General features: G+C 36.3%; 1 protein-coding gene across 3 annotated transcripts in view; it reads right to left on the reverse strand.

Annotated features, from left to right (window-relative positions):
- The window catches only part of MLLT10 (MLLT10 histone lysine methyltransferase DOT1L cofactor), a 137,122-nt gene that overhangs the window by 16,939 nt on the left and 95,383 nt on the right, over positions 1-24,800 (reverse strand). For all 3 annotated transcript variants that reach the window (XM_065629120.1, XM_065629119.1, XM_065629121.1), the window contains exons 12-14: positions 19,673-19,851; positions 3,694-3,811; positions 2,268-2,340 (exon numbers count right to left, since the gene is read on the reverse strand). In XM_065629120.1, coding sequence (XP_065485192.1) covers positions 2,268-2,340; positions 3,694-3,811; positions 19,673-19,851 — 370 coding nt within the window. The remainder of the gene's footprint in view (positions 1-2,267; positions 2,341-3,693; positions 3,812-19,672; positions 19,852-24,800) is intronic.

The raw sequence follows: 24,800 nt of genomic DNA on the forward strand, positions 1-24,800 counted from the left end.
AGAAAAGCAGCAATTCCTTTGCAAAATGGAAATAGCTCATATATACCAGGTATATTTATATTTCTGATATATATTAAAACTTTAAATATGATGGCTTAAGCATCAATCACTGTGGTTATACGGGGGTACAAAGATATAACAATATGAATTTGAAATGACCATACACCTCATGAGTCACACGTCTTCTCCAAAGAGCTGCAATCAGCTGCATCATGAACAGCAAACAATTGTTCCTGTGTGTTTTTATTTTAAGCAACTATTTGAAAATTACACAGTTCTTTCGGAGCTTCAAAAGGAAGAGAGTCAGAACTTACAGAAAAATAATTTTATTAGATAAAGCAGGTAACATTCAGAGTTTCAAAGTTTTCAGATAGCAGATTTTTGAAGTTAATTTTTTATTCACTATAAACCATATTTTAAGTAATCAGAGCTATTTATTTAACTGAGCAAGGTGGGAAGCTACCTGCACATTTTCGAAATGTCAACATATGTGTGATCTTTCTTGTCGCACAAACTAAGGGTGAAATTTGCTGACTACTGAAATTAACTGAATGGGTAAGTTTTCTAAATTTTTTCCATGCTAGGTATTTCAGACGAAATTTTTCCTTCTGTCAACTCTGGAATTGCAGCAGTGATTTTGCTTGTTCTCCCACCCCCTCTCCCCTTTTTTGGGGGGCTTGTTTTTGAAAAACTCTACCGCCAAGCAAAAGCTGTCTGCTCTTTGGCACGTGACACAGCTTCCATCCGCTGAAGGAAGCTCTGCAATTGTGAGATTTGAGCATGAGGCTATATATACACTGACAAAACACTCTGCAGAAGCATCGTATTTAAGAAGTTTAGCCTCCCAAATATTCTGCCTAAAGACAGCCTCAACACAACTATGCCCTACTGCAAATTGTACAAAGGCAAGGCTTTTGCATATTCACTAAGAAGGCATTAAAACTTGTAATTACCGCAACACATATGCATAAGGGGACTGCTTAATATATAATCAAAAGCTCTGGAATTTCCTAATAGTTAAGCATTTCCCTTGGCAAAATTCTCTTAACTTACTTGTCTGTATATACACAGACATGTTCCTTATTTATATAAAAATGTATATGCTAATGTAAATATATGTATTTATACTGAGAACACAGTCTAAACTAATTTGTATATTCTGTTGTTTTAGAATCAACATGTATTGGAAAGCTTAAGTCAGTTCATGACTAGGTAATAACACCTAACTATTACAATGGATATTCTCACCCCATTCCACAAGAAGTCTTTTGATTAATTAAGGAATATAATACAAGATCAACAACACCAGGCATGTACATTAAATTATCTAATCTGGAGAGATTTGTTATAAATTACTGTAATAAACACATGATGCAACAATCTAATTCATTGTTACAGTGCTGAATCTGTGTAACTACCATTTTTCAGCTATTCTAAAATCCTTTTCAAGATAAAATCCCCATGGTTAGTCCCCAAGTAAAAAAATACAGTAATAACACTATAAAATCTAATTCATATGGGATCCAGTATGGAAAATAAAGTCATTTAAAAACAAAGAGCTACTTAAAATACACAGAAAATATTACTTAAGTATTTAAAACACAATATAGAAATTTTAACAGCAAGTATTTAAAACAAAATAATGTGATACATTTCCAGCAAAATTCTTATGTCAAACTTCTGTAGTAGAGGTGAATTGCTGCAGAACAAAAAAAGTTTTTTTTTTTCCCCACAGAGAATTGTTGCATATTTTGAAGTGGTGAGGGAAAGGGAAGAAAATATCTGTTTGAAGTTTTTACTGATATTTACCTTCTCAGACTATCTTATTCTTGTGACCGTTGTAGTCTTTAAGGCTATAGGATTTTGGAATTTTTGCAAATGTGACTAAAAATACGATGTTAAAAAAAACTCAAGAGGTAAGTAGTACACATGGATTAAATGATTCATAAATCCCTCTAAGGCAAGTCTCCATTTCTTAAGTAAAGTCCTTCATTTGTAAAACTAATTTCAGTCGATATACAAGTAAATTTCAGCACATTTTTAGCTACCTGGGTGTATTAGGGTGTTGTTTTTTTTTTAAGATTGATGTATCTACATAAAAATAAATTTATGTATACGCGTGTATATATACATATATACACATCTCTCTCTCTCTACATATATATATGCTTTTAAAACACTTCTGTATTATTAGTAAAAAGACACTGAAGTTTCCAAACCTTAAAACATTTCTTCTGCCTGCACTCCCCAATGTAAATAACACTTACCGTGGTGAGAGGCTTCCTCTGGGTGAACCTCCTCTGCCAACAAGGCTGCGGCTGTTATCTCCGAGATCTTGATCTGCAGTGTAAATATTTCACAGCTGATAAATCGACTCTTTTTAGATAAGAGTTTTAAAGCTGATGTAGATATTTTAAAAATACCTTAAATCTCAACTTCTATCTGTAGTTACTGCTGGAGAGCGAATACGTAACTAGTTTAAGATTGCTGAACTGTAGCATGTAAGGTGTTGTCCTTACACACTTCTGAGGCTGTACCAGGCCATGGATTATGTTCACTTCTTTCATTCCTTTCAGTTTTACAGCACAGAAGCGTGGTTTGCATTTGCAGTACCCTCCCCTCAGCCACTTTTAATTTCTACGGTGAAAGTAATGAATCACAGCTGTGGACAGCTAATCTGTATGCTTATCACAGCAAATCCTGATGCTCTGTATTTTTTTAACACTTTGCATCCCAAAACAACTCATAAAATATATAACGTATTAAACTTACTGCTGCCATCTAACAAGCACACATTATTCTGCAAATTTACTGAAAACTTTATGAAAGTGTATAATTCACTAATTCCTATTTATAAGCAGAAGCATAGGAAAGCCCCTTGCTAAAAAGGTAGTAAAACAAACAAAAAAGGCCTCATTAAATATACGAAAACGTTTTGCTTGGAAGGACTCAAAAGGGTTATTTTCCCTATGGCCTCTCAATAAAATAACCCTATCTGCCCCCTTCAAGGTTGCCCTCCCCCTATTCTGAGTCAAGCGACCTCCGACCCCGTGGAGGGCAAAGACATGACTGATCCATTCTTGGTAAACTGCTAAACTCCTTCCCTGCCCCCAAAGAGGCACGACTGCCGCGACATGTCAACAAATCCTTACGGGGGAATGAAACAAAGCAAAGCCAGCGGCTCATTAAAACTGTAGAGAGGCAACGCTACAAAATGCCAATCGGTAAATATTCACCAGATTATTAAATGCTGCAGAAGTTCTCTAACGGGATCTCTTTCACACAAAGTTGGGTGTAATGCAATTTCATGAATTATGCAAATAAAGGTTTAAACTATTCACGACAAAACCCAGAGCTGTGTTACTCTCGTTGCAAAGAGCTCCGAACTGAACACATCAATCACAGAAGTCACAGGAGACATTGTTGCATTCCTGCCTGCTGATGGCTCTGCTTAAACATTTACATTTCAGACACTAAAAAAATAAAAAGTTAAAAAAAAAAAAAAAAAAAAAAGGAAGAAAAACCGTGCTGTTCTGCAGGACAACTGAGAATTTACTTCCAACACAAAACAACTTTATACAGACATTTAATAACCCGATGCTGAGCAGAGTTCAAAAATAAAATTTAACTATCTTTTTAAAAATACTTAAGTCTGTAAAGTTGCATGTCTGTCCCCCGCAGCGGGAAGCTTACCTGCTTGGCTGTTCTCTGACTGAGCTATAAGTGCTGCCATTGCCGAGCTGGGATTGAGCCTGTTGCCGTACATGTGGGGTGGGGGCAGGCTGAGAGAAGATCCAGGTAGGGTGTTTGCCTGCAAGAAACCAATTAAAACTTTTTTTTTTTTTTTTTTAAGAAATGGTGAGAAATGCTAAATATATCTTAAAGAGGCCTTCCTAATGCAGAGTTATTAATTTTTTTAAGTTGATTTTTTTTAATTGAATGTATTTAAAAGAAAAAAAAATTCTTTTCCATTTGTGAGTACAGAAATAGAATCGCAGTACTTGGAAAAATACGTCAGGCTTTAAAGTGTGTTTTACTTGTCACTGGCAAGATTTGTTAATAAAAAACCTCTAATAAAAAAATTACTGCAGCAAATATTAAAAATACCTAAAGTGCATTTTCAAACAAGCACCATGTAACAGGATGGGCAGACTTCCCTGCAGTCCCGAAGTATGCACTCAATGCTAGGACTTCATAGCATGGCGACCATGTGGTTATCCTGCTAATTATTTAATCTTATTAAACCATTTACAAAATAAGGGCAGGTAGACAACAGATGTCTCACAAATGCTTGGGTTCCTTACATCACAAGCCGGCTGTGGAGGTCAAAAGGTCCAACTTTCAGCTCCACAGTTTAACTACACAGAGCCATATTTCCTTTGCCCTACTCCATCATTAGTAAAACCTGCACACTATTCGGTTACTTCCTATTTTGATAGACTTGGAAGCCTGGTGTTTTTTTGTTTTGTTTTGTTTTTATTTTAAAGAACGCAAACAGCCATTACAAGTATGTTTTCTATACAATAGGGGGCTCGCCAAATCACAGCTTTGCCCTGACCCCATATAAGGAACTGTATTTTTGGCAGTTGGCCAGTTCTACTTATTGAAGAGCTCCCAAAGTTTGTGTTCATTCATGTTGCTAACCACAATTCTGAAGCTCTCTGCTGGGACTTGTGCCAAACAAGTGAAAATGAACCCTTAAACAGATGAAGCTAAGGAGGCTGGCCAAAATCTTGCATAATCCAACGCAATAAAAATACCTTCTTCCTTGGCTGCTTAGGCTTTTTCCCTTTCGAAGAAAAGATTTGTGTCAAATGCCGAGTCGCAGAGACAGGCAATCGAAGAAAAAAAAAAAGTCAAGGCTGCTTACTAAAAAGGCATTTTTCTACCTGATAAAAAAATATTTCAGAACAAAGAAAAGATTGCTCTATGGGCGTAGGGGAACACTAGTGATACACAACCTGTGTGATCATTGGTTTTAAAACGGATATTTTAAGAAAATGTAAACAACCTTTCCAAAGAAATCTTTTTTTTGGGGGGGAAAAAAAAAAGGTGAACAGTAAGGAAGTCAATTTGTGGGACATTTTGACATGTGTAACTGCACACAAGAGACAGGGTAAACATACTGGTTATTACAGCAAAATATTACAGAGTATAAACCATGTCTCTGGAAAGAATCACATACTACCATTAGGTTTTGGCTTTCAGCCAACATATTAAACTTGATGAATGGACTTTTATGAATTCACACAACTGTTTTCAATGATGCTTTATTTACTATATACTGGTGAGAAATTGTGCCTGATACTTACATTCTTCTACCGTCACAAAGTTAGGAAAAGCCATAAGTAATTACTTACAATGATCAGGTTTTTTTCACTTTTCAGTTTAAAGGTGTGTTCAAGATTGCTAGATACGGAACAGCAGTTTCATTTCAAACCTAGCTGTTATTTCTTTTATTTTTTAAAGAATTGCATGTCTTTAGTAGAATTAATCTGAGCTATTTGTAAGTCTTAAAAATAATGCAGGCATTTCCACCTGCCCAGGTATAACAACTTCCAGAAATACAGTACATATTAGTACTGAGACACTTACTGATGAAGTCAGCAATAGTGCACAGCTCCTGCTATTTTCCTTAATAAACACCTATAGCATAGTTACAACTCAGCTACTATTGTTTACTAGCAACCTTCAGCTGTTTTCCTCTCAAAATCAAAACAAACTTCAAAACCTCAAAAACAATGGGTTTTTGTCAAATTCTTTTACTGGAGAAACCTTATAGAATGGAATATTACGAGATTCAACTGTTATTTGCTTCCATATCTAAGAGACAAGACTAGCAAAATAAAAATCTCTATGTACTTTATTTAAATAAATTGGTTGAGGTTATGGATTCTAATAATACAGTTTGTTCTCTTTTTTTTTTAATAACTATAAGCACCAGGCCTTATTTCTGTTTAGTTTTAGAATATTTCTATATTTCTTCATTCTAGTAGGTGTTCTGATCACATTTTACACAGAAGCTGCTATACTTACTTTGTGTAATTCACTGCTTAAAACTGTGCAATAGCAACTATATATTAATTATGGCAGGGCAGCTATAATCAGCAAGGAGAACACATGTTTATTCGACTGAAACGTGCCCAAATAGCTGTAAGAGCTTTCCAAAAGTATCTAAGTATCTTGAAAGGAGTTGCTAAAGTCTGTTGAGTAACCATCACATCACAAAACAAAAGACATCAAAGGAATTAAACAACGTTTGCTAAGTGGGCTGATAGATCAAAAGACTTAGCATGATTTAAACAATATCTAAGAACTTGAGTTTTTTCACAAGTGGTGGTTCGCCCTAAACTTAACCCCTGTTTATACTTTAAAATAATAGCAAAGGTGTCCTACAACAAGCTGGAACTACAAAAGTTCTACTGTCTCCATGTATCCCATGCAACTCTCAAAGGAAAAAGTCACATTAGTAAAATTGTTCGAGTAAGTTGGAGGTAAATAAAAAACTTTTAAAGTACTTTTTGAAAATGTCAATGTAAAATGACAAGAATAACGATTTGTGAAGCCTTATTATGTATGTGACAACTTCATCAGACAGGAAAGTAGAGGAGGTGGAGGAGTGCTACATTATTTAAAGGTGAAATAGGAGCTTCATGTTTCACTCACAGTCGAAACAAGCTGTAGCAAGCATTTATTAAAAATGCGCAATCATCCTGTCAATATGTATTAAGGTCACGGGACTGAAACATGTTCTAAAATGCAGAACTTTTAAAGCTGTAGCATTCTTTATTTCAACTGATTGTATTTAAACAGTCAACACAATACATGATCAAAATGTATGAACCAATAAAATAATGAGACTACTAAGTATTTCTTTTGAAAAGGCAGCAAATTTTCCTGAAAATATTTTAGCCAAAGGATTTAAGCCCACCTAGAGGTATATAGTACACTGCGTTCATTTATGGCATTTTCAATAAATCAGTAACACAATAAGGAGCAGAGCAGCACAGAAGGAGGATACACTGTAATTCAGAGAACGCCCGAATGCAAAAAGAATTAATGACTGATATTTGATTGATGCTTAAAAACACTTCCTCTAGAGCAAGAAAGTGCATGCAAGTATATTCTTCTAATTAGAGAACTAGATTTGCAAGTTAACTGAATTTAACTCGTATAGGTAAATATCCTCTGAAATACTTAAAATAGTTTTGTACTTGTTTGCATCACTCCAAAATAGTATTTTACTGTAACAGTATGACTATAAAGTTTCCCAAGTTGACAACTATTTGCCTTCATGACTGGACATTTACTTAAATTTCCAGGGAAAACAGCTTCTTCATTTCAAAAGTTACATGTTCTTTAAGAAAATAAAATTAAAAGGGAGAAAAATGAGACAATATTTAGTTGTATACAACTACATTAGGTCTCAAAAATTTGAGAATCTTTGAGCATACCTATTCCCCTGTTCCTTTCAAATTTTATGCTACAAAATATTTTCTGATAACAGGCCTCATTTCTGTCTCAGCTCCACACCAGTAAGGTTTTAATACTCAGCGTGTGATGAGAGATGAAACCAAGTGTGAACAACTTTGGGGTCCCATGAGTAGGCTGACTGTTGAAGCTGTCAGGTTCAATTGCATCATTCCACATTATTCAATGCCCCAAACTGCTCCTTAATTGTTAGGGGCTTAACATATTCAAAACCATTGTTTAGGCTAATGCTGAAATGCCTACAGTTGAGTTTCCATAAAGAAAGGGGAGGGATTTAATTGTAGTTAAACCATTTCTGAACTCTCCTCCTTCCATGATAGGACAACAAGGATGGCCAGAACAACCAATTCCAAGACAGCCTCTGATCAGTTTATATCCAATCAACATCCCTTTTCCCCTCTGCTTTAAAAATAGTCATTGCTGTATTGCAGCTCTGCGTTATATTATGATGCTTTACAATTAGTGACAAATTACCTCATTACCTACTTCAGACAATTTCTGTTTGTCAACAACTATTTCAAAGGTTATTTTTGTTTCTTGTTTAAAATAAAAATAGATCATTGCTCCCACACTGTCTGTATCCCTTAAGTATGAGTGCCAGATTAATGTGGCTGGGGTCATACCACTTACCAATCATACTAGGTTCTTCATCACAGCACGATGCTGTGACAGAAAGCGTAAAACTACCCCTTGTTCCAATTAACACAAAGTAAAGAAATGAACAGCACTAGGAATCACCAACAACTACTTCTTATGGCCAACCACTACTGAAGAGAGTCTAAAAAATTTTATGCAGATGAAGTTTAAAGCTAAATTTTCCGTGAGCCACTCTGCCGCACTGCTGAGAAGATGTTACTAATGCTTTCCATTCAATTGTCCAGCTTCATGAAATATGGAAGGAAACTCAAGCACTAGACCAAATATTAACATCAGTTTACTTCATCTGGAAGGCATCTTAAACTGATGTCTTTTGGTCAATGGCAAGCAACATTTATTTATCTGAACAGTCTACTATTGAATATAACCTCAAATTGTAACCTGCAGTGCAATTATATGAGCTTGGATGTTCAAACATATTAATGCCATGTAGATTGTGATAATCAAAAATTGATCATATAGATACATATATAAATTAACTGCTTTTCTGGAGAAGTGAAAAGAGCTGCATATCAAGTAATAGCAGCAAAAGCAACCTGGGGCCTTATCTTTCCCTACCTTAACTTGAACAAGTGAAGAGAAGTGATTTTTATCTCTGGCATTTTTAAGGCCAGTTACACTACGGAGGGCACACATCAGTGGGCTTTTCTTGAGTATTCAATGCAATAGGAAGAACGTGCTATTGCTTCCTTTTATTCTTTCAGTATTTCTGGTACCATCTTTAACTTCATTTAGGAGACATGGGGGGAGCCACTGCTGCACATCACCACGTGCCTTCTCGGAATTCTGTTCACTGTTCACCTGGGATGGCAACACACACCTACATAAGAGTGGGTGGTCAGACTGCAGCAATCCATCAAATTTCTAGGAAGCCGAAGAGGAAAGTTCTGCCACATCAACAGCTTTTCATGCATCACTTGCTACAACACAACTCTTGAGTATTTTCACCACAAACATGGAATTTGCTTAGAGATCTTATCTACACCTTGTTTCCAACTAAAAAAAATTCCAAATTCCTGATTATTTTCCTATATGCCAAGAAATACAAATGGAATTGAAGACAACACAAAAATCCTTAATAAAATACTGTTTCTACATTTCTTCTGAAACCATCAACGGACTTCTCAAAACAATTAGCACAACACAAATAATATTAAAATGCAGCACGGTAAACTCTATTTATTTATTTTAACTGAACCGATACTTTCATTTACACCTTTTTAATTTGTAGTTTGTCTTTCATGTGTATTTTGGCTTTTAATTCATTTTCAAGCAAACTATATTGACTTCTTAAATAAAATAGCCTGCAGCACTATTGATGACTGAAAGCAGAAAGTGTTCTTTTCACAGCTAACCTCACCTCACCTGCTGTCATACATACATCACCAATGTGAATGAATCCCGAGCATCCACTGGAGCCTTTTACTTATTCATTCTACAAACACAATACGGGGATCGAAAAGATAACCCATTCCATGCTGCCACTATCACCCATCTAAGTTTAAAAGTTTGGGATTTTTTTTAAAACAGATAGTCAACGTGCAGTTTTACAACAAATGTTTTCACTAACTGGCTGAAATTAAAGAATTAACTGAAAAGCTTAACTAGGAGGCTGGGAAACTTCAAATGGAATCAGAAAAATGTTTGTGATGTCTCAGAAGAAAAAAACAACTTTTCAATCAAAAAGTATTAATTACAAATGTACAAATTATTATAATTAAAATCTATCAGGAAAACTGTATACATGACATGTAAAATCATCCTATGGACACATTACTCACATCATTACCACTTTTTATGTTACTAGCAAAAATAAATACTTTGAACTCCTAGCTATGATGAAGATTCTTGCTTATGAACAAGCAAATAATCAAATACTGTCTTTGAGAATCAATTGTTTTGATTAAACGTACAAACAAATCCTTCAATTAAATGAAATCATCTAACCTTCAAACAGCAGCACTCAAATATTTTCCAAGAAGGGCATGAATGAATGTAACTGGGAAACACGGTGGGCTTTGAAAGGCAAAATGAAAAATTAATGGCACACCTACAGAAACTAATTTATATCTCTGCCCAGTGTACAACAAGGGCACATCAAGTCATTAAAAACCACATGGGTAGAAGGCCTATCTTCCAATAACGTGAAAAAGCTACAACCTCAACTGTACTACCAGTTTACTGATCTCTTCTATGTTAACTAAGCTGCATATTCTATGAAATTTAACCAATTAAAAGCTGTTTATTTATAAACTAGACACCAAAAAGAAACTTGTACAAAACCTGACTAGCATGCTACCTCATTAAGAGGTCTCTTTTGTTTGTTTTTGTCTTAAAAAGGAGGATTTACAGAGATAAGACCCTGGGATTCCTCCACCTCCCCTCACAACCTATCTGGAAACAGTTGTCATTTCGACACAAATCCCTTTTACCTCAAGTTTCTTCCTCAGTCCTTTCCATTTACCTGTCTTCACTGCACTTAACCTGTGTGTGCTCTACATAGAAAATGGAAACAATATCTTACCTAAGAATCTGTTTTCCTTAAGAACATCAACCTACGTATCAGAAATCACAATTTCGCTCTCATATTGACTAGCACAAAGAATGACATGATTAGGAAACAAACCCAGTATACCCATAAAGGAATCTATTTTCTTCACATAAGTATTCCAAAGAAAGCCAGACACTTGTAATATGGCAAACAATGGATTTGAGAGAAAAGTAACTACTGCCAAGATCATCTATAATTTCAAAAATAGCAATAATAAGGAACCAGCCACTTACTCACAAACATTGACATTTAAACTTTCTAAATAAACATCAATAGTCTTTGCTATTTAAGTGATGAAACAAACACCTACAGTAGCAGAATTACTGCTGTGTAAAAACGCTTGCAAGATTCTCAACGTTTTATACGAGGCCTATAAGGACGCTGCCTCAGCAAAGAACTTTGCAGCTTGTAACAAAGCACGCACCATGTAAACTTGAAATGTTTTTCAAGTCAAACCTGAACATTTGGTTTTATCTTTATTTATTTATTATTTCCACTGCATACAGACTAGAAAATTTCACATTTTTCACATTCAATACCCTTCCTATTGTCTCAGGCAGCTAAAATGAAGTAGCTACACTCAGTTCAAGGAAGAGGTCAGTGTGCCTCAGTTGCCTGGAGACTGATGGTTGCTACAGCAGCACCAGATAAGCCAAGCTAAATAAGCTTCAGCTTGAAGGCAGAAAACATTTATTGCTAGACGGAAACGTTGATGCGGTTGTCTCAGCATGCAGCACTGCACAAAATCATGCAACTGCCTTTCACACTACCTGTATATTGCGTAAGTCCATGCAAAGACAATCTTACTGAAGGAAGAGGAAAATACAAAAAGAAATTTTTTTTAATTGGGCTAAATACTAGATAACTTGCAACTATGATTCCTTTGTTCTTCTAGTTGAGTCACATGTTAGAAGGAATTTTCCCTCTGGCTGTAAATTCTTCCTCCTTGCTGCTCTCCTCCACCTCCACCCCCACCCCAAAAATCCTCAGTTAGATTGAATGAAAAGAAAATCAGATTTTTACCCATTTTGCCTAGAAGTAACAAGGAACTAAAACAGCTTTTAAGAAACACACAAGAAAATTAGATGGAAAAACCTTTACTAGTATGGTTCTTTTACATTTTTAATTTTCTAAGACGCTAAAATTTAAGTGGCTGTGACACAAATACGGTTTAGTGCAAGGAAAGTCACTAGTTTGCATTGGTATCTTACACCACGCCACCACAACACCAAAGCCCTCTCTGTCTACAACATACTGAGGGATGCATTCAGCACACTTTCTAAATCTGCCAGCACTGGCAATTTCCTGTGGCAATGAGTCCCAAGGATGAGCAACATATTCTAATAAGAATGATTTCTTTCTGTTCTGGATTGCTGGCTTTTCCTCTTATATATTTTCTTTTTTTTTCTTTTTTTTTTTTAAAGTTATAGTGAGAACAGAGTAATTCCAGCATCCAAACAGTCTGTGATCCATGCTGCTGTTTTATCTTTGACCCAGTGGGTAGGAACCTCTTTTGAGAGATCTTATCATCAAGAGGTGTTTTGATAGTCACATAAAGTATGTTAATTGGTTTTCACGTATCCACCATTTCTATTGATTAGAGAATTCCAGCACCACAGTAAGGATACAATTTCCTTTTTCTGGAAGCATGCTGCTTAAACTGTGCAATATCATGATCTCCAGATGTTTTATTATTCTCTTTTTAATTATCACTCATATTAAAAGTAATGCAAATCATCTTTAGAAAGAAAAATGCAGAAAATACAAACAAACTGACCACAAATTTGCAAAGCTTGCTACTTTTATGTTCGATCTTCAAGAAAAACACACACACACACACACACACACAAAAACAAAACAAAACAAAAACCCAAAAACACCAAACCCAAAAAAACCCAAAAAACAGACAACACCACCACCATACACTGTATGGCAATGTATAAACTCAACTTACAAAAAATGAACTAACAGAATTTACAAAACATACTGTTTATCTGCAGGAAAGATCACCTAGTTCTAGCTTAAATCAAATGAATTAGTATCGGTGAAAGGGAAAGACTGGTATGACCTGACGTCATGATCAGCAGAGGATGCGTATTTTGGAGAAATTTAGCAATACATTAACATATTGTCATAAGTGCTGTCTATGCTTTACATAAACTACTGATTTCTAAGGGGTAAGAGGTGTCACCACAAGGCACCCATCCATTACTAGCTTTGCAAACAAGCAGTAGAAATCTATACTATCTTCATAAGAGCTATCCTAGCATTCAACATCTCAACTATTTTTATATTAAGAAACGGACTGATAAAAAAATGTAAAAAGTGCATAAGGGTCTCCTCAAATTATGGAAATAATGTCTGATTACGTCTTATGTAATTTACCATAATTAGGATAGGTTACTTTGCAGTGCGAGAAAAGATTATTGCTTAAGTAAGTTTTTTGAGATGATTTCAAAATCTCTACTTTTAAGGCTTAAGATATTCTGATCCAAAAGTGTCTGCAACAGAATTATATTAAATTCTTCTCTTCAGCCACCAGACGTGGTTGTGACGTGCACCTCTGGGAGCAGAGCAGGAAGCAACAACCAACCATCTAGCGCAGGTTACCTGAACTCTGAGATTGCCACATCTGTCAGATCCCAATGTCCTAGAACTGAGGGCACTTCATCTTTTTCAATGTATTCATTCTACTCCCCAAAGAAAAGCTCATTAAAGCACTGACAGCTAACAGAACTGCCACTTTCTCGAGTACCCACAGAGAGGATGGCCCAGAAACTTCCCTTCAGTGGACTTACACTTCTGCCTGCCCAGCTCTAGCAAACTTCAGATGCTTAACCTGAAACTTTCCTCCCTTCCTCATGTTCACTTTGAGCTGATTTTTTTTTTTTTAAAGGTAGGAAACAGCATCAATTTCTCTGAGCAAGACTGGGATAGAGAAGCAGACGGAGGAGTATCTTTCTTGACCATACTGAATCTGAGAATATGACATCCATAATTTGAGGCTATACCTGCAAACTCAGCAGCAATATGTATCAGGCATGTGCGCTTTACTGTCCTATGAAAATGGCCAAATCCTTCTTCTGAAGACTTGCAAAAACCCTCTCAACTTGAATTTTCAGCAAAGACTACTCTTAAATTCCCTCATAAATCCACTTCTGTTTTGGAAGGTATAAATAAGATTGCTCCCAAAACTGCTCCTAAAAGAGGAAAAAGAACTAAGCATAAAGTTCCTTTTTCCTGTATTTTCACTTATTTTCTTGTGGGTGCCGGAATAGAAAGAAAAGAAAAAGGAGGAGAAAGTTCCCTTGATAGCATACAAAACACTGAGAAGACTGCAACTATGACAAGAATAAAACCACTGAAACAGGAAGCCAAAACCAGTGTAAACTAGTGATGTGGAGAAAAGAGCACGGGACTACAAAGATCCAAAATTAGGGACTAGACTAATTCAGAAAGCGAGAAAATAAAAACCACAGGACAGAAGCATCTGGAACATCAGGTGCTCTACATTCAAAATCTGAAAAGATCTCAAGATTCCTGAGCTTTCACATTCCTCTCTAGTTAACAAATAACTCCAAATCTATCGAAAAAAAAAATCCTTGTCTCCCTCTAAAAGCTGGATCAGACAAAGGAGGATGACCACCACTATATGAATGCTAAAGAAAATCCTGCTGTTTTGCCACTATTCCTGAGGGGACTAAAGCCAAACCAACTTCAGCAGGGACAATGGAAGCGATTAAAGCAAACTTATTTCACTTAGAATTGCAACTGAGCAGTAGCACCTACCTTCCCAATTATCACGTCTCCACCAAGGAGGCAGTTGTTCACTACACTGTGTTGAAGTGGATCTATCATGCCACCACAAATAAATCCTGGACTAAAAAGAGTAACAAACAGCAACTATTCAGTTTCCCTGTCTCTGTGCAAGCCGTAAGGGCTGCTCTGACAGATACTTCTTGTCCCATTCCTTCTATTAGCCGCTTCTGTGGCAAAGGAAGCACAGTGCATAAAGTAATAGATGGGAACTTAGGAAGAAAATAAAACAGAAGCTGCAGAGGAAGAAAAACAGCATAAAAAGAAAGAAGAATCCACTAGCGCCAAAAAAAAAAAATCTCTGCCCTGAGAAAATAATATTTTGGATTGTATCTGTAAAACAGGTTAGTGACAAGTGTATGCAATATTGCTTGAAATTGCCTCACAGATGTGCTTATTACAGTCACTAAGAGCACAGATACATTACATGGACCAAAACCAAAAACCAAAACAAAACACACCAGAACCCCACACTACAAAGTCACAATTTGATCACAGTGAACTTCCAGAATAAGAATAAATCCTGAAAATTTCTGAATAAACTGAGATTGCTGAAATGTAAAGATCGTACATTACTGAATCATACAACACCAGCACCAAAGAGTTGATGAGCTACAAATAAAAATTTAAAATTAAAAAAATTAACATCTAAAAGGCTGTATGTCTTAAAGAAGCCACTATATGCCATTTCCGCTCCCACTAAAAATACTATTGAAATGAGATGACAACATACTTCAATGCATCTTTTTCTTGAAAGGCATACAGGCAGAGAGATGGTTTTAATAACCAATGACTGGAAGAAAACCCAGTCAAAAACTCTTACTTCTATTTCTGCAGTCTGACGCTGTATTCTGAAAGTAGAGACCCCAGAAACAAATGGCCATAGAGCACTAGTTGGGTAATTTCACTCATTTAAGTTATCAAAAAGAACAGAGAGCTCAACCAATTTCAATCTCAATCTCAACCCAAGCAGCAAACTTTTCATTATAAAATGTTAAATCTACTAAATATTTTTTTAAAAATCATGTTAAAATTTAACAACGACCATTTCCTGATAAGTAGAAAAAAAATCCTGCTGTACGATACCAAAAGATATGGAGGCACCCAGGTCACTGCTTTTTTTAATGAATATATATTAATCACTAAGAATAACTAATCAGAAAGAGTGATACAGCAAACTGTTACAGAACAACAAAACAGGCTGACAAACATTTTTTGTTATAATTATAAAACACAAGGAAATCTTAGAGATAAAAACTGAGCATAGGACCTCAGAGTGGTGCAACTTGTAACTTGGATTAACAGAGAAAAAATTAAGACAATATTCAAAATCCAAATGCAAGAAAGTGATTTTTCTCAACAACAGAGCACACATTAATATTCATGCAAAAGTTAAAGACACGCTTCTCAGAGAAAAGACAGTAGTTTGGGATACAGTACTTTGCTGTTACATGCAAAACAGGCAGTACCGACAAACACATCAAGAGGATAAATTCTCGGAAAACCAAGAGCAAATATTTGTGTGGGCTGTACCTTCTCTCCTGTATCCCTTTTTTCCTGTATTCTTGCAATTGTTAAATGCATTGTTATCCTAATAAAGCCTCACTGAATTAAGCACTGAAACGTATTGGAGGCTATGCCTAAGACATATAAAAAAAGAAGACAGGATGAAAAAAAAAAAAAAGGCATTTCCAGCAAGTGGCATTTTTACTAGACCACTGATTCCCACCTGGTGAGGAACACCAGCATTTAAATTCAGTTATGGCACAGCATGGAACACAAGATAATAATCTCTTCTGGATTTATTAGATTGGAATAAAAATTAAGAGTGGCGTGAGGGAGAAGAAAATGAGACACAAAAGAAAAGGTGATTGCAATAAGGTTCATACTGTGTTTTTGTCTTAAAAATAAACAAAAACCACACTATGGGAACTATCATACTAGGCAACAGAATGAAAGAATCAAAATCCAGGATTTTCAAGTTGATTTTTTTTTTAAGCTTTAAAGTAAGTGTTTAGTTGTTGAAGGAAAAAGCAGCACTTTGGTGTTTCAACTACTTAAGTTTTATATAGGCATAACAGTTATTAAAAAAAACCAAAAGGCACAGTAGTATTGCCTAATCTTCTCACTTTAGGACAGTTGCTTTCAATTGCTTGCAAGTTTTCTGAATACTATGAACAAATTTTTCTGTGTTAGATGTCTGCCATAACCTTCTAATCAGAATAGTTCAGCCAATTTGGAGACTAATTGTATGGATTAATTTTTTTTCCCAGGACCACCTCTTTAGAATTTCCTAATACCCTCGCTTAAAAACAGAGAAAAAAAAAGAGACAAGTTTATAATGCCCCCAAAATAATAATTACAAATGACCGACAGAGATCTAAGAAAATTTAAGCACCAAAATCTTAGAGGAGTGCACCTTAGCAGCACGCCTTGGAGGCCATTCTAGTTGTTAGTCCTATTCCAATCGCACATCTGCTATCCTGACTAAATAGCTAAGCAACCAAGGCCTGGGCATACTTGGTCTCTTAACTAACAGTTTAAATAAAACCCACTTTTGTACTTATTACTTGTTATCTGCTACAGAGGCACAAGCTTTCCTAACTTCTAAACATCGTATGTACACCTAGGATCTTGTCTGATTTTATTTTAATTAGAACACTACATAAAAAATACATTAGGAGACCATTATTCGAAGATTTTCGTGGTCAAGAGGTAGGTAAACACTGAGAATAAATCCACAAGAGCCCACTAAGCAGACACAGCACTCCGATGAAACTTTGCAGAACTAAGTAGGTAAACCCTAACCCTTGAAATATAATCAGTCTTTTATGATAACTGCATGGGGGGTGGGGGGAGGTTCTCTTAAACTGGAAAACAACCGCGCGGTAAAATAGGTTCTCTTGACTGCAGCTCTTCAAACACTAGAGAAGAGCTCACGAACCAAAACTCAAAAAGCAACCTGGAGTCCAGGAAAAATAAAGGCACATTACAGGTGGTTGTCATGATTTAGTGTGAACCAAAGACACTTTCAGGAGGCAGACCTGCTTGGTATTTTCAAGTTTTGAAAGTTGGGAGAAAGCATCTAATCCGCCTGGTGCTATGACACCAACCCTTAACCTCGACCAGAACATGAAAGCACTTAGTATTTTAAAATTCACAATACACATCCATCTTCATTCTCCTCCATGCTAGAAAGTACTCTGTGAGCTCATTTTCCCCATGAAAGAGGAAGAACTGTGTCCGTTGCTTTTTGAATCTGTTAATCCTCTGTCAAAGTTTAACTAATAGAAGTGATAGCGCACACTTCTTGCTTATTTAACTACTCCATGTCATTTGTGATTTTACAGAACTTTCTCAGTGTCCTTTTTTCAGGCCAAGAGTCCTATGCAATTTACTCATTCCTTATAAAGATGCTGTTCCTTGCCCTTGTTCACTACCATGGATCTTCTTGTATCTCTTTTGATACGTACTGTATCTCTTCTGAACAGAAACTGCCTTTTCCCTTTAACATGAACAACATTTGCCCTCTTACCACCTTGCCGACACAGGCTAGTGAGGTCTGATCTCAGCAGTTTGCAACAACTGTTCTTCATAATAGCTCACTGCATAACCTAGTGTAACCAGCTTCTGTTCCTCCTCCTTTTCCTAGATCATTTCTGAATATGTTGAGCTGTACAAAAGGCCGTAACGCTAATCTTTCTAAGACTCTGATGGTAAACCTCTCCATTGTGAAAACTGAGCATCTACTTGTTTAGGGGTTTTTAAATAACCCAACCTCTCCCCTTATCTCCAGACTGCTCAATTTAAGTGTATTCAGTGAGTTAGGTTGTGGAATACTCTTTGGAAATTTAAAGAAAAAAACCCACCACTAACGCAAATTGGTTGTGATTTCCCTTCACAAAAGCTATATTGGCTCTTTGTCAAAGCATCGTATTTTTAATTCATTTGTTTAAAATACTTTCTATCAATTTGTGCAACAGAGATGTCACCCAATTTTGTGTGAAACTGGCCAACAGGTTCTAAAGTTACAAGACAGAAGTCCCACTGGCATAAAACAAGCCTTATTTCTTTAGGAAACCAGTCCAGAAGAATAAAAATATTAAATGCCACCTATAACAACAAAGGGTTATTTGATACTGAAATGTATTCTGTGTTAGGTTTGCACAGAATATTTCTGCTGTACATGTACTATACACATGCATGCACACAGACACACACATGTGCACATATTTACGTATTAGACTTGATTTTAATTCTTCAGTTTTACATCCACTGTCTTAAATCACAGTAGACTCTATAAATTAAAAGTTGCTGGCTTATATGCACACAAAAAGGATATATTTGATACATTCATTGTAAAACAGATTCCCATCAGAAAATTTAAAAGACAAGAAACACAAAGTATAAAAACATCATGTCCAATACAGGTATTTCTTCACACTTATACTCTAATCATGGTGGCGCTCTGTAACTATACCTTTGTACTCTCTTCCCTTGATAAATGCAGTCTTGCCCAACTTAAATCCATACAAAATACTACTATAAAGTTATTTTTTCTGGTTCATTACTTCAAGCACGTCACCTTTCCGCACTCCTCAAGTGCCTCCTTATCGCTCCACGATCAAACATGAACTATGTATCTTCATTTGTATGACCTTTCAAATGCAAACCTGTAGCATAAATGTCAACTTCCATTTGCTATCTAGATGTCCGCCACCTCTTTTCCAGGGTTAGCCTTAGTTTTCCATTTGTCAAATTTCCCAAATAAACTACTCCGTTCTTTAACTGATACCAGCACTTTTGCATGAGACATGCAAAACTTTACTTGTTTTCCTCTTTTAAATCCTTTCTTAAAACATCGTTCTGATAACAGACGTTGGTTAAAGCACTGATAAATTGTAACCAGCATTTATGCTACTAGTCATAATACAGTTATTATTACTACACACTTCCACAGACCATTTTTAAAAATCTATGTGCTCTCCAAAGATGGGACTATGTAACATTATGGGGACCTTCCAGCCACTGTAACATTTTTGCAACAAATACAATGCTTATTAACCTATTTTCCAAACAAATTATTGTTTCTTTTAACATTGAAAATAACCAGGTCAATAACATGGTTTGCTATCTTAAACTCTTGTGATAGTTTACCTGAGTTGCAGCAACAACAGTAGTTATAGAAGGCGCAGTTGAAGGTGATAGGGCTCCCACTTGCTGCAAGTGGCCTGAAGCCTGCTGAGGTAAATGAGAACTGGAAACGGGAGTGCTAGATCCTGAGCCAGATACTGCATTTGGAAATGATACTGCTACATCATTGCTGCTAAAAATACCTGAAAAAAATTACAAAAATGATTACATGCATCTCCCTCTCTCCCCCTCCCTCTGTTTTCTAGTAACCATGTAAATATGCAGTAGAAAATTAATCAAGACAAATAAGACCACTTAATGCAGAAAGTTCCTGTGTTGAAATTCTATCCATGCCGATTGGTAAAAGTGCTCTCATCACTTGACATTCTACAGTTCAGGGAACGCAGATTGATTCAGTTCTAAGTTTTTGTAAAACATATGTGATAAAGCAAATAATTTATGTGCATTACAAACTGCTCAAATATTAACAGTAGCAGAATATTTGGCTAAAATGCCTGCCTTCGACTGAGTCTGCTATCAGGGTTTGCTCTTCCAATGAATTACCGTAAAAGTTAAAGTAGATAAAGAATGAAGTATTGGGCTATATAACTGAACATATACAATAAAAATGGAAAAATACTTTTTAACTTTCTAATTTTGGCAAGTAAGGATTGTTTGTGTATTTTCAGAAAAACATTGACAGCAAGTCTGAGGACCCAGTACTCAGATTTGCTAGTAGAACTGGTGGTATTTCATTTATTCGCAAACTAAAACTCCATCCACGGTCTAAGAATGCTTGACTAACATTTCTGCTAGAACAGCCAACAAGTAAATGACTAAACAAGTTAACGTTAGTCAGACTTGTACGTTAGCAATTTAAATAGGAAGAGTTCATACCCCTCTGTGAAGCCATTACTTCTGTTCATCTACATGCAGGGTAAAGTTCATTATATAGGTTGGGAAAAAACCCTACTGACCAGAAGCCCAGGACAAGAAGTAGTACCTGTCTATGAAACTGTTAGGCTCCACGTGCATTAGATAAGTGAGCTGTCAGCTGGCCAAGGAATATCAAGCATGGTAGCACTGAACTGCAGTTAGAGGAAGAGTGCCACAGGGAGTAAACAGAAGTAGAATGAACATGGTTAGATCAAAAAAAGCAACAGAACTGAAATGCCAGTTAGAAGGCAAAGGTGGAGCTAGTTTGTCAATCATACAAATAATGACTTGAAGAAGGCAGTGACAGTAATAAGATACGCAATGTTAAAACACCACTCGCCACCCAGCAACCCCTCTGAGCACAGGCAGTCAGGGGAGACTAACGTTATCCGAACCCACACGCAATATGCAAACACCGATGCATCTTAAATTCCCTGCCTCTATTAACTGCCAAGAAAAATGGAAGAGAAAAACAGCCAGACCCAGTAGAGAAAGGTATGAAAAAAACGGCTGAAGGCACATTCTGACAACACTGCTTTCCTGCTAACCAAGGGTAGTGACTCCTTAATATCTCCCCCATCTCTCCATCACAGCACAATTCCATACCTGATCTGCTTTTCTGCTGACCTTCATATTTTTTCCCATTTAGTGCAACTTCCTCGGTCCTCTTCCCCTCCTTTTTTTTTTGGTCACCATCCCAAAAATCTACAGTTATGGGACTACTTAGCAGTTGAGATCCTTAAACTGTTCACTTTGTGATGACCCTTCTCCAATTATAGCTGCCTTGTCTAACTAGACAGTAAATTCTACAGATTCTGCTCTAGATTTATCCCTACACATCACCAAAATGAACACAATTAACAGACAGCCTTGCTACTGAGCATATTCTTAAAAGAAATCTAATTACAGCCACAAAACCTGAAATACACTGCAGGTCCTCACACGATTTTTTTTAAATATGCTTTCAATCAGAGATTTTGAATTAATAAAAAGGATGAGATTTTTGACCCTTTGTATTTTGAATACAGTAAAACAACTAAACATACCAAAAAACCTTGAAAAATATGAGATTCTCATGCAAGTATCTGGCTCCAGGAACCGTGAATTTTAAGGGTAAAAATAATGAAATATCACAACACTTATCATCAAATCATAAGAGCTTGTCACCACAAATGCTATCACTCTCATAAAATGTCAATGATAATGAGCGGAGAAAACAAAATTTTTTGTGAGAGTCAAATAGTAAAAAAGAAAGATTTTGTCAGAAAGGTAAAAGAACCCCAAAATTTTAAAGCTATCGTAGATTTTTTTAAATTTTTTCAATATCTTACATATTCAATAACTGCAGAGTTTCTGCTGCTTCTATTTTAATGATAAGGTTTATTCTTCCTCTTAAAAATAAAGTTCTGAGCTACAAGCAGATCGTTATAAAATCACAGGCAAAAAAACTATTTCAAAAGAGAGACAAGTAGCAAACTAGTTTGCCAGTGGAATGAGGTAAGCTATTATTTGTTGCTAGAAATAGTAGTTGCGGTAGTAGTATTAACAATACTCACTATTTGCTGCTGTTGGGAAATACTGGACAAATATGACCTATCTGCCCACTCTGGGCTAAGTATTTCCATTTAGCAATACCTTACTTAATACATAAAATACATGCACCTTCTGGAACTAGTCATGCAACCAAGATATTACTCAATGCAAGCACTCAAATAAGAACTGTATGCTGAACATACAAATAAATCCTTGCTTTTCACACCATTTCAAATATACCTGTATAAAAATTATGTGCATATCGTATTAGAAAGCCAAGAAAGTGAATACTTAAAATGTCTCAAACATATCAAGTTGTCCTTTTGGGGTTTTGGGAGAGATAAATCACTTTCTGGATCAGGAAGGAATAACAACAAAAGCCTGAACAAATCACTATAAACCACATTAATGTTTAAAACAAACAAACCACCCTGAAGTCCTTCCCACATTACTGAAAAGCCAAATAGCTCTAGCTTGTCATGAATGGCAATTTGTAATTTGCCGGAGGCATGAACAGTGTGGTTAAATACAACTTCAGCATTTTCAACAGGACACAGTTCTTCAACTGCAGGTGCAAATGGGCATGTAACACTGGTCAGGTAAAGCCTGACTGTGCTTAATGCCGCTAACACAGCTGCAGAACGCGGCTTCTGGTTCTGGCAGACAAAACGCACATAAAGCCCATGCTGCTGGAGCGAAAGGCTTAACAAAAGGGCCAGTTGGAAAAAAGGCATCTCTGAACAACAACTAACTGCCTGCTTAGCACAGAACACTAGTACTATAGAGCAGGGAACGCATCAGGTTTTGCAGACTGGAAAAAACTGCGTTCTTTTTGCTGACAATCTACAATGAAATAGATAAGAGAGGAAATAAAAGAACTTGAAGAATAGTGAAAAACAAAATAGCCGCAAGTCAGAACTAGCTACATAGCAATATACACCAAGCACGCAGAACAACTTTAGTGATTTTATTCAAAATCTCAAAAGTAAGTGGTTCCATGAGCAGAACAATTAACAAAACAGATTAAATTCTGTCTTTCAACAGATGACATCGAGCTTGCCCACCACAATTTCTGTACCTAGCGACGAAATCCTCAGGTTTTATTTTCTAGTGCTACAGCTCCCTACATTATTCAGCTCCCTCACATTCCCTTCCTATGCTGGAGGTTGCCTAGTTCAGCAAGAGACAAAAACAGGTTGTGGTTACTCTTGTAACCATGTACTGTCTATCCCTGTTACAGGAACTTACATATTTTACACTCCTTTATCAAGTTTGCTCAAAATTGGAGAACAGGCTCAAAGCCTGTGGGCCAAAATCAAGAGAAGCAACATGTAGACTCCTTCCTTAGGAAAGCAGAAAATATTCTCCCTACCATAAAGCTGTATTTTTTTTTAAAGTCAGTAACTTTGAACTCTTGCAACAATTGTGAAAAGAGGACATTACTTGAGATATCTGTCAAAGGTTGCTGATCCCAGCACTTTGCTAAAATTTAAGGAATAAGCAGAATCTGGTCAAAGAGTTGGGTTTTTTTAGATGTAAACATGCAACCCCACAAAAGTTGCACAGAACTACAGAACCTTCCTACCTGGAGGAGGACAGACATGGGGCAGGAAATTTTGAGTTATAAGAAAAAGAACTTCTTTAGAAAACCTGAAGCTATATACACATCTTCAGTACCTTCACTTCCTGTGATCTCGAAAAGTCTCCCCAAAAACCAAGATGACTTTTTATCTAGAGCAAAACGCAAAACTGACTTCAAATGAAGCAGTCCATTAATTGGTAACCAAACATGTAGAAAAATCGATTATGTTCAGTTATGCAAGAAAGAACATTTCTATTCCAGCAGAACGTTAATAGGGGAAGAAATATCCCACTCTGTTATTCTGTAGTATGGACATAAGCTAAAGTGAATCTAATGCTAAACACAAGCAAATAAACACAGGTTATTGTGACAGAGTTGTCTAAAAAGAGAAGAAATAAAATTGTGTTTGAAACTGTCAACCCAGCAACAATATTTCATTTAACTTCATCCAAGACAACGAAACTATAGCTTGGATACTAGGCCCAGCCTGTTTCCTTCATGAAGAAATTTGAAATCTAAGAATCAAATAATCAAGTTGTTTTCCTGCTGATGACAGCAAAGTGGTAGAGTTCACTTTCAGATAGGTTTCTACAAGATTCTGCAGTAACAGTTCTAGAAGTGCACAGAAGCCATAGTTACTGATCTGCAGGCTGATAACAAGCCAGAACTTTTGTCCCTTTCAGTGCCTGGGAGTCCTTTTCTGATGGAGGCACAGCAGCCTCTGTCGCAGATTAACAGTCAATACCCTCCTTGTATGAATGGCATTCTGCCTCCCCTCTGTTAGGAGGTAGAAGGAAAATACGCTCCCAGACTCAAAGTAGCCAAAGAATTAAGACTGCTGGTGGTGGAGGGGAGGAAGGAAGATACAAAATGCAGGCCTACATGTTTTCAAAATGGAACAACTATTCTAGTTTCATACCTATTGACAGAAGGCAGACTGCTGTAATTATTCCCTTTGAAAATACTCCACAGATTGGATTTATAGTCAGAAACCAAAATGCTTGACAAGTACCTTCACACAACTGAGGAACACAATTCGGCATGGCAATGTCACATATATGATAAATCAGTGATCTAAGAACACAGTCATATCATCTGAAG

This window comes from Caloenas nicobarica, chromosome 2, assembly GCF_036013445.1.
Source record: "Caloenas nicobarica isolate bCalNic1 chromosome 2, bCalNic1.hap1, whole genome shotgun sequence".
Classification (NCBI taxonomy): domain Eukaryota; kingdom Metazoa; phylum Chordata; class Aves; order Columbiformes; family Columbidae; genus Caloenas; species Caloenas nicobarica.